The sequence below is a fragment of the Morone saxatilis genome, unplaced genomic scaffold, assembly GCF_004916995.1.
Source record: "Morone saxatilis isolate NCDOM2014 unplaced genomic scaffold, NCSU_SB_2.0 Contig20, whole genome shotgun sequence".
Classification (NCBI taxonomy): Eukaryota; Metazoa; Chordata; class Actinopteri; family Moronidae; genus Morone; species Morone saxatilis.
Window position 1 is genome coordinate 14,274,452 of NW_023339763.1, and position 8,880 is coordinate 14,283,331.

The 8,880-nt window shown below is 38.6% G+C and overlaps 1 protein-coding gene across 2 annotated transcripts; it reads left to right on the forward strand.

Moving 5' to 3' along the window:
* The first annotated feature begins 490 nt into the window (after nucleotides 1-490).
* slc22a6l (solute carrier family 22 member 6, like) lies at nucleotides 491-5,094 on the forward strand. Of its 2 annotated transcripts, none has more exons than XM_035665995.1 (11): nucleotides 491-927; nucleotides 1,025-1,546; nucleotides 1,631-1,734; nucleotides 1,972-2,126; nucleotides 2,226-2,394; nucleotides 2,534-2,657; nucleotides 2,759-2,874; nucleotides 2,966-3,180; nucleotides 3,271-3,379; nucleotides 4,208-4,411; nucleotides 4,584-5,094. In XM_035665995.1, exons 2-11 carry the CDS (start codon nucleotides 1,142-1,144, stop codon nucleotides 4,669-4,671), a joined length of 1,689 nt encoding a protein of 562 aa, XP_035521888.1. In that variant the 5' UTR covers nucleotides 491-927; nucleotides 1,025-1,141; the 3' UTR covers nucleotides 4,672-5,094. The 2 variants fall into 2 exon arrangements, with proteins under 2 accessions (XP_035521888.1, XP_035521887.1); XM_035665994.1 differs by having other exon boundaries at nucleotides 1,060-1,546.
* Nucleotides 5,095-8,880: the final 3,786 nt, after the last annotated feature.

The window sequence follows — 8,880 nt, forward strand, 5'->3', positions numbered from 1 at the left end:
TATTACACAAGTGCACACATTCCTCAAAACTAATCATCAGGACACAACCCAGGCAGAAATGTCTCAGATTTGAGCTACATGTGCTAAACACAAACACAATACAAATGTGAAATACAAATTATTTCATAGAAATACTAATTATTGTCCAGTGCAGTTGCTCTTTTACTTTTTATTCTTGGTTCTGTCTCTTAACTGTCAGTCAGCATAACATGACTGAGTCAGAACACCTGCTGCTGTTGCTTATTGAATTGTCATCGCCTAGTCACTTATTGACTGAAAATTCTGTTTTATAACAAAAGGTGACAGAGACAGACATAAGGTCACCGTGTCAAAGTTCTTTTTTCTTTTTTATCAGCATGTTTTGCAATTCACGTCAAACACTTACTTATTGAGTTTCCTTTTCTAATTGGCTGCTGCTGATAGCCTTTATCCAGTAAAAACATACGCACACACACACACACACATGCTCTCACCCTGTCCTTCATATTAAGTAACCAATAAAGGGGGGTGTGTTTCAGTGCAAAGAGAGAAAGGAGCTGAGCAGCTATGTTCCCACTCTTGATGCTGGAGCTCACTTGCACTGAAACACTTTAACCGGACATTGTTCCTGCACAGCAAGGACTTAGCATTCTACCTCAGTGTTCATTGAATGAGCGGCTAATACCTCAAGAGGTTACATTTCACTTCTAATAATCCAAAGTTCAGAAAAGCTGTAGGAATTTGAGAGCCGATTACTCTCTTTTACACACTGCAGCAACAAGACTACTTCTTTTTGAAGTTTTTGGGGCTTCTTTTGAGGACGATTTTATCTCTTTTATTTGAATTGTTTATCAACATGTGTTAAGTTGTTTTAATGAACTTTGTGAGCCAGCATTCTTATTATATTTTGTAGATATTTTATGTAATGAGGGAAGACTAATTCAGCAGGTAAGTCTATCCAATACTAACACGGTATAATTGATTCAAATGTATAAAACAAATGTGCTTCGTGGTTAGTTCTCCAATAATGTGAATACTATTACAGGTGCTAAACAACCTTCTCCTTTTTGCACATACAAGGATTCTAAAGGAACCTACCAACAACAGGATTTAGTGCCATTAAAATTAAAGTCACCTTGTAGAGTTCTGGTTGTACCAAACTATGGCGTTTGGTGACCTGCTAGAGATAGTGGGCAGCACAGGACGCTTCCAGATCCTGCATGTGACCCTCCTCTGCATACCTGTCCTGCTGATGGCCAGTCACAACCTGTTGCAGAACTTTGTGGCCTCTGTGCCTCGTCACTACTGCAACGCACATGCAAACCTTTCTCAGTTCCAGCTAAGCCCAGAGGAAACACTGCTCATCACAGTGCCGCTAGACCAGACAGGGAAGCCACTGAGGTGCCAGCGTTACGTTACACCTCAATGGCACCTCCTGACTAAGAATGGGACCTCCAGTTCAGCGGAGCCGGGAAACACTAAAAATGATTTGGATGTTGACCTGCAGGGATGCACCGAGGGATGGTCTTATAACATGACTGAGAGGAGCTCCACGATCATATCTGATGTAGGACTGCATATATTTTCTTCAGTTTTACATGCTGATATGCTATCTTGTTATTTGTGTTAAATTGTGCAACTTTTTTGTCAGTGGGACTTGGTGTGTGATGTTCGCTCTTTGAAGCAAATGGGACAAACTGTCTACATGGGAGGTGTGCTTGTGGGAGCTCTTATCTTTGGAGGTCTTTCAGACAGGTAACATTAATTTCATCCCTACTGATTTTACTGTGGTTCAGCTACTGATAAGGTTATCTGTTACAATTAATCATATGGCTAACATCTTTTATTCATCTTTGATATATGAACAAATATCATATAGAGAAAATTGCCTTGTCTTCATGCAGTATTGTTTAAAAATTGGAACTTATTCAAATAATGCGATATCGTCTGACCTCAATGACCTCAATCTTTGTAAATCAAACTGGCTCCTAGATATGGTCGCCGCATCCTCCTGCTCATCTCTCACATGCTGATGGCAGTGTCAGGAACATGTGCCGCTTTCTCAACCTCCTTCCCTCTCTTCTGCCTATTCCGGTTTGGTTGTGGCATGGCACTGTCTGGCCTGGGGCTCAACACATTCTCACTCAGTAAGATATTTAGCTGGCTAGAGAACAATCACTGTGCTCTGTAAAAGGATTTAACAGGCATGCTATAATATATATTTTCTGTGATTCTTTCATTTCAAGTTGTGGAGTGGATCCCCACTCGTGTGCGAACAGTGGTGGGGACAATAACGGGTTACTGTTATACAGTGGGGCAGTTGCTCCTGGCAGTCATAGCCTACTTCATCCGGGACTGGAGGTGGTTAACGCTGGCTGTGTCTTTGCCCTTCTACGGCTTCTTCCTCTTCTCATGGTGAGATGCGAAGTATTAAACAGGAAAAAGTCTGGGTGGCAACCACAAATACTGATCCGTGTTTAAAGTTGGAAAGATTTAGTGATCAAAGACAAAGTTATTATTATTAATAAATAAACTCAACAAATATCTCATACAGGTGGTTTCATGAATCTTCAAGATGGTTAGTCCTGAGTAATAAGTCTGAGCAGGCCATTAAGAACCTTAAAAGTGTGGCCAATTTTAACGGACGGCGTGAAGAAGGAGAAAAGATTGACATTAAAGTAAGTGATTGTGATGTATTTATGTTATTGCACCATCTGTCTCTGTTTATAATTGCTTATGAAATAAATTAAAATCGAGAGAACTCTCTCCTAATGCATAGATGGTGCAGGAGTCCATGAAAAAAGAGATGTCTGGTTCCCAGGGTTCCTACTCTGTCCTGGATCTGTTCCGCACACCCACAATGAGGACTATGACAGTCTGCCTCAGTGCTGTCTGGTAAATGTCCTGCTCTTGTCATAGAAAACCTCACTGGCAGTTTTTAAACTCCTTATATGAAATTGCAATGACAGGATGCATGTTTTTTTAGGCTATCAACAAGCTTTGCCTACTATGGTCTTGCTATGGATCTGCAGAAGTTTGGGGTGGACATCTACTTAATCCAAGTGATCTTTGGTGCTGTTGACATCCCTGCTAAAGTTGTTATAACTGTGTCAATGAGTTTTATTGGACGACGTCCATCACAATGTGGTGCCCTCATGATAGCGGGAGCCACTATTTTGATCAATCTGCTGATACCTACTGGTATGTAAGAACACATGCATGCAAGTAAAGCTTGAATATTACACTACAGAAACAACAAAGTGACTGATTGCATGTTCCATTCCTGTGCAGATAAACAGACGGTACGCACCTGTATGGCTGTACTGGGTAAAGGTTGTCTTGCTGCCTCCTTTAACTGCTGCTACCTTTACTCTGGAGAGCTGTACCCCACCATCATTCGGTAAGTCTTATTTGGAAAGAAACATGTAAGTGTCAATTAACTTTTTCTTCAGTCATTTAGCAAAGACAAGTCATTATATTCTATTCAATAGGAAAATCAGGCATATGTTTACAGCAGGATATGTGAGAGTTACAGTATTTTTTCACCATGTTCCAAAAACTCACAAGGGGGAGTGCTAACATTGTTCCACAGCAGCCACCCTGACAAGTCTGCCTGCAGATGTGTCTGAAGACATTTGTTGTTTATCGGCCTCGTGAGCACAGACACCGGCCATTGCCAATTATCTCAAAATGCTAGATAATCTGCCTGATTAATCGGTCTAACGCTATTTATGAGTGAGCCAGAAGAGCTTCTCTGCTGGACCGATTAACAGACTGAATTGCTTTTTCGCTGAACAAAAATTGGAAATGCTTCAGAAGTCTGGAAACAGGATACTCACATGTCAGTTGTATTCACAAAATAGAAAAGGCAGTTTATTGCTTTATTATTGCAAATGCTGATTTTGCAACATGTAGATGCCTTGAAAACTGCTGTAACTATTCGAACTATATAAAGTATTGGAAACATGCGAGAGGTTTTGGTTCATTTTCATGGATTTCTTCAGACTCTGGTCTCAGCAGAAACTCATCATAAACTGTGTCCTGGATTGCAGCTGCATGATTATCTGTGAAACAAGCACTTGAAAAAAGTTTTTTAGTTTTACAGTTATAAAGGTTTTTTCCACCGTCATGGCTGTAATATTTACTGTACACATATTCATGCATTGAAAGGACGAGTTTACCTATCACTGTTTGCGGCATTTAAGAGTTGCACTTTTTTTTCTCTCAGTCAGAATGGCATGGGCTGGGTATCCATGATGGCTCGTGTAGGAGCTATGGTGGCCCCCATGGTGCTTCTCGCAGGGGAATACATACCTTGGATACCAGGTTTAATCTATGGAGGAGCTCCTATTCTCAGTGGAGTGGCTGCAATATTTCTTCCAGAAACACTTGGCTCACCCCTTCCTGACACAATACAAGACGTGGAGGACAGGTAAGATCAATCTCCAGGAAACAGTCCTTTCCTTATATCGCTGCAGGTCCCAAAATCCAAACATTAATTTTAGTAATGGAAAGAGCCTACCATCATGGTTAAAGAGAAAGAGAGAGAGAGAGAGAGAGGATAACTGATTTATCCATATTTGCATTTTCTATTTTAAACACAGGGGATCTGGGAGAGGCTCCAAAGTGCCACCAAAGGAAGCAATAATCTTGCAAGACACGCAGGCGAATCTCCTAAAGCAGGCTCCCTGAGGGCATGTGTTTTGTACTCCTGATGTATGTACTGACATGTTAATGAAAGTAGAGTGGGTACTGCTTTTTCTCTGGCCTGTTTATTTGTTTGATTTCAAGAGTTTATTGTGTCTCATTACTGCTGGACAAATGGAGTTGCAATGTTATTTCTAGACAGGTCAATACAGTAAAATGAATAGCTGCAAACAATCAGACCTATGTTTATTTGCTATTCAGTAGCTTTGTGGACTTTAGTCTTATTTTGCACCAAATATGTTTTATATTTTGCGTATTTGTGTTAAAAAAAAGAATAATTCCTAAGCCTTCTACAGGTTAAATACTATGCTATGCTTTCACTGGTGTTTTTATAACTTCTTATTACTTTATATACAACCTTGTATTTGTGAAGGAAAATGTGTTTTCATTAAAATCAACACCTATTTATTTATGTCTTGTGTGTCTTTTCTTACGGTCTATTGAACCCAAATACTCAGCATGATTTGTTTAGTTCCCATTTAAATGGGCTGTCAGCTGAATTAACGGAAACAAGTCAGATGTATAACCTGCTTGACCAGGACAAGAATTTAAATACAGAAAAAACAGCACCACCCAGTGGGAGACAGAAATACAACAGCAGCAGCTAAAAAAAGGGTTCATCAGTCACTGCCTGGGCCAGATCTTATGGTTCTGAAACAGCACACCTACCTAGTGTAAGAAAACATATACAAGATAAAGTATTGCATCCTTAGAACTTTTAGTTCACTTTTTAACTTTATCTTTACATGACAACCTCTGGTTTCCCACAAACAAGGTCAAAATGCCCTTAACTTTTTAAATATTAAACTTTTGTGTCTCATAGACAGTCTAGCTAAAGTCTGCAGGACCTTTAATGGATAACTCAATCACGGGTATCTATCCAAATATGCTCACTTACATGTGAGCAGAATTCAGTCAGTGGGGTTTTTTTTTTTCAGTATTGGATTTGCCGCTTTTGAACATCCTATGAAAAGAGCTCAGAGACTTTTTTAAACTTATATTTTCACTTTTTGACCTTGTTTCATGCTCTGGAATTAACATGGCTCTCTATAGGGAGTGTTGCGGATCAGAGCCTTTCCCTATCCTCTCCACCGCAGAGAAAAACCAGTTTAGGCCAAAATTAATTTTTAATCATGGAAACAAAAATAATGTTTGATACATTTGTGCTGAAAAAAAAAAACATCATAGAAACTGCTGCTGTTCAGTATTGACCTTAACTGCTGTAAATTAATAATTAAATAAAAAAACAAACACTTAGTGGATAACATAATATTTAATATGCTAACATTAAGTTACGACTGTGCTGTCACAGTCTTGTGACACAAATAATAATTAACTATATTTTAAACTGAAAGGATTTTGTCGGTATTGATATTCCATATTCGCTATAATAAATGCTTGGAAACTGTTTTCATAAGTAAAGTAAATGTTAGAAACTCTTCCCAAAAACATCTATATGGTGTATTTTTATTAAATGAGGAAATATTACGACATACAGTACAGAATACCACTCACACAATGCAAAATAATAATTCTGGTGTGTGACTCTTGCTGTTGTGACACCATCTAGTGGTGCATCCATGCTAATGCATACGCTAAACTAAACATTTAATCATTGAAATATCTGTATATGATAAAAAGGAAAAAATTACTAGCTAAAATGTGACATGAAATCTTGACCTGCACTTCTTAGATTATACAGATTCTTGTTCTTAGAAGTGTGAATGTGCATGACAAATTTGGTTGCATTTCATATGTGAGGGCTGCTCCCACTTATATGTTCAGTTATCAGTTTGTCATTCAAGATTTTGTTTTATATGCAAAAGAAAATGTTAAAATATTGTCAAGAAATCCTTCTGCACAATTACATTACTCTGAGGAGTGACAATAATGCTGCAAGAACAATCGAGATTTGAAGTGGTTAGGAAAATAAATCCTGTGAGTAAGTTGTGGGGTTTTTTTTTAATTTGAGGATAGCCCCATACATTTTTTTCCTTTCAAACATTATATAATTTTACAATGTTCAGCTCTCATGCACAATGTGTTTATATGCCCTAGCACTTACTGTATAAGCTATCTCTTCAGAGAGCAGAACTACCATGTAAAACATTTGTTATCTATAAACCTCCAATCACCATATGAAACAAATACCATAACCAGATTTTATATGTGTAGTCTGTGTATCGCATGCATTATGTTAGACAAGTCAAACCTAAGGTCAAGATAAAATATGAACCAAAATGCAGAGCAAAGCTTTCTACAAAAATAACTACATCGTAAAATGATATGAATAAAGATTTATTTTCTCATATGAACAGGTGGATTCATTTTTCATTTTATTTTACAATCTATGACAATCTCGCATTTTTTTCTTTTTTTCTAGCATATTTCAGGAATGACATGGGGAAAGGTTCTTTTTTATTGCTGAATGTTAAATGAAATACACTTTCACTGACTGGAAAAGAATTGTCTGCTGCTTTTTTACCATGCACCCATCTAACCGTGACCACAAGGACATGCAGAAGAGAGGTGTTCAAACATTTCAAGCGAGGGTGGGGTCAGGTGGGGGGTGGGATCATAAAATTAAACAGAAGAGACTGGCAGGACGTGCCTGGTAGCATCTCGATTGGGTGAGAGGACAGGCAAAGTGAAGGGAGTATCACATTTAAACTAGAGGAGCACTGTCTTCTTTTGCATTTTTCAGACATACAAAATTAGACCCAGAGGTGAGAAACTCAATGAAATATCTGCAAGTGAGGTGTGACCAAAGACCGTTCTCTATAACGATACCACTGTGCATTTACCATATAGCAGTTAGAATTGCAGATCAATCTTTTTAGGAGTTTTTTTTTTCTTTAAACCATTAATCATCTAATAATTCAGCATTCAGTTGTTTTTTAAACAATGAGTAGAAACAGAAACTGTTCTCTCTCACTGAGTTACTTTTAATGGGTTTGACATTTCTTAAATTCTCTTTTAAATATTTACCTTCAGTGGAGGACAGGGGGCTTAAATGATTTTGTTTACTTTTGAAATTATCATCATTTACGTATTTAATTTGAAATGACAAGTTCTGTCAACAAGACAAAGCAGTACACAGTACTATTGGAGGAGACACTATTTGGATGCTATTTGACATTACTTGGAAGTGTGCATGTAAAGTGGAGCGGTCTAAAACCAAGTGATAACATAATTTATGGACACAGTCATTCAATGGACATGAGTATGTGAACAAGAAAGGCTGACAACTTGATAGATGGCTGCATAATGGCTTTAAAAACTAACTCATGTAAATATGCATTTATATCATGATATTTCATTCTACACTAGGCATCACATAGTTTTTTTTACACACAACACACTACAGTCACCTCTTAGAAAACGATGTAATCAAACAGCAAAATAGAAAGTTTGCATATTTTTGCATTGTATGACCCTCCATAGTTTCACAGCTATTTCATTTATAGTGTCTAGTATATTCTGTACTGTTTCTTCACTGAGCTGCTTCTGCTTGGCTTTCTTTCTCTCTGGATGGGAGTGTTCAGGGAACTGGTAGACTGTATGTTAACATTTAGGCCTTCATTATCTGAGAACCTTAGTCTTAGGTAGACCTTCAGTTGAGGAAGAAGGTGAACAGGGTTTAAGGTGAAAGGGGTGGGGGGTATGTGGAAATCCTGAGACACTGTGTGGCCTTTAACACGAGCCACAAAAACAGAATGGACACAGAAGTATAATGAGGCATGGGATTGGGGGCTGAATTGGGTGAAAACAGATGCAATCTTTTTTGTTTAGCCATCACCTCTGATGGCAAGGGGCACTGTGTGCCAAGTGGCTCAGTGTTTGTTGGTCTCATAATAGTCTAACATGAGGAAAACCTGCTGGGGAATAGGAGGGGACTTAACTGGGGCAGGCTGGGAAAGGGGCAGAATAGCTGTAAACACATCAAGCAATGACCTGCATAACATACAACCCTAAAGCAGCATTACCTGTTCACCTACACTGCGGGTGGGGGTAGGGGGTGGTGGGGCTTGTCATTGTTCTGATAAAGCACTATTCTGTGAACCTCTGAGACACTGTTCTATCAGCTCTGCTGAGACACCAGTAGACCCACACGTTTGATGTTACCACAACAAACAATGAAATTCATCTAACAATACATGCAAGCAAACTAACATGCACGCACGCACACACACA

Bases quoted from the DNA above. Each gene is read 5' to 3' on its own strand.
- slc22a6l (XM_035665995.1), top strand. From the start codon at position 1,142: ATGGCGTTTGGTGACCTGCTAGAGATAGTGGGCAGCACAGGACGCTTC. The intron at 2,875-2,965 runs GTAAATGTCCTG...ATGTTTTTTTAG, and splicing joins GTCTGCCTCAGTGCTGTCTG to GCTATCAACAAGCTTTGCCT. The intron at 3,380-4,207 runs GTAAGTCTTATT...TTTTTCTCTCAG, and splicing joins CTGTACCCCACCATCATTCG to TCAGAATGGCATGGGCTGGG.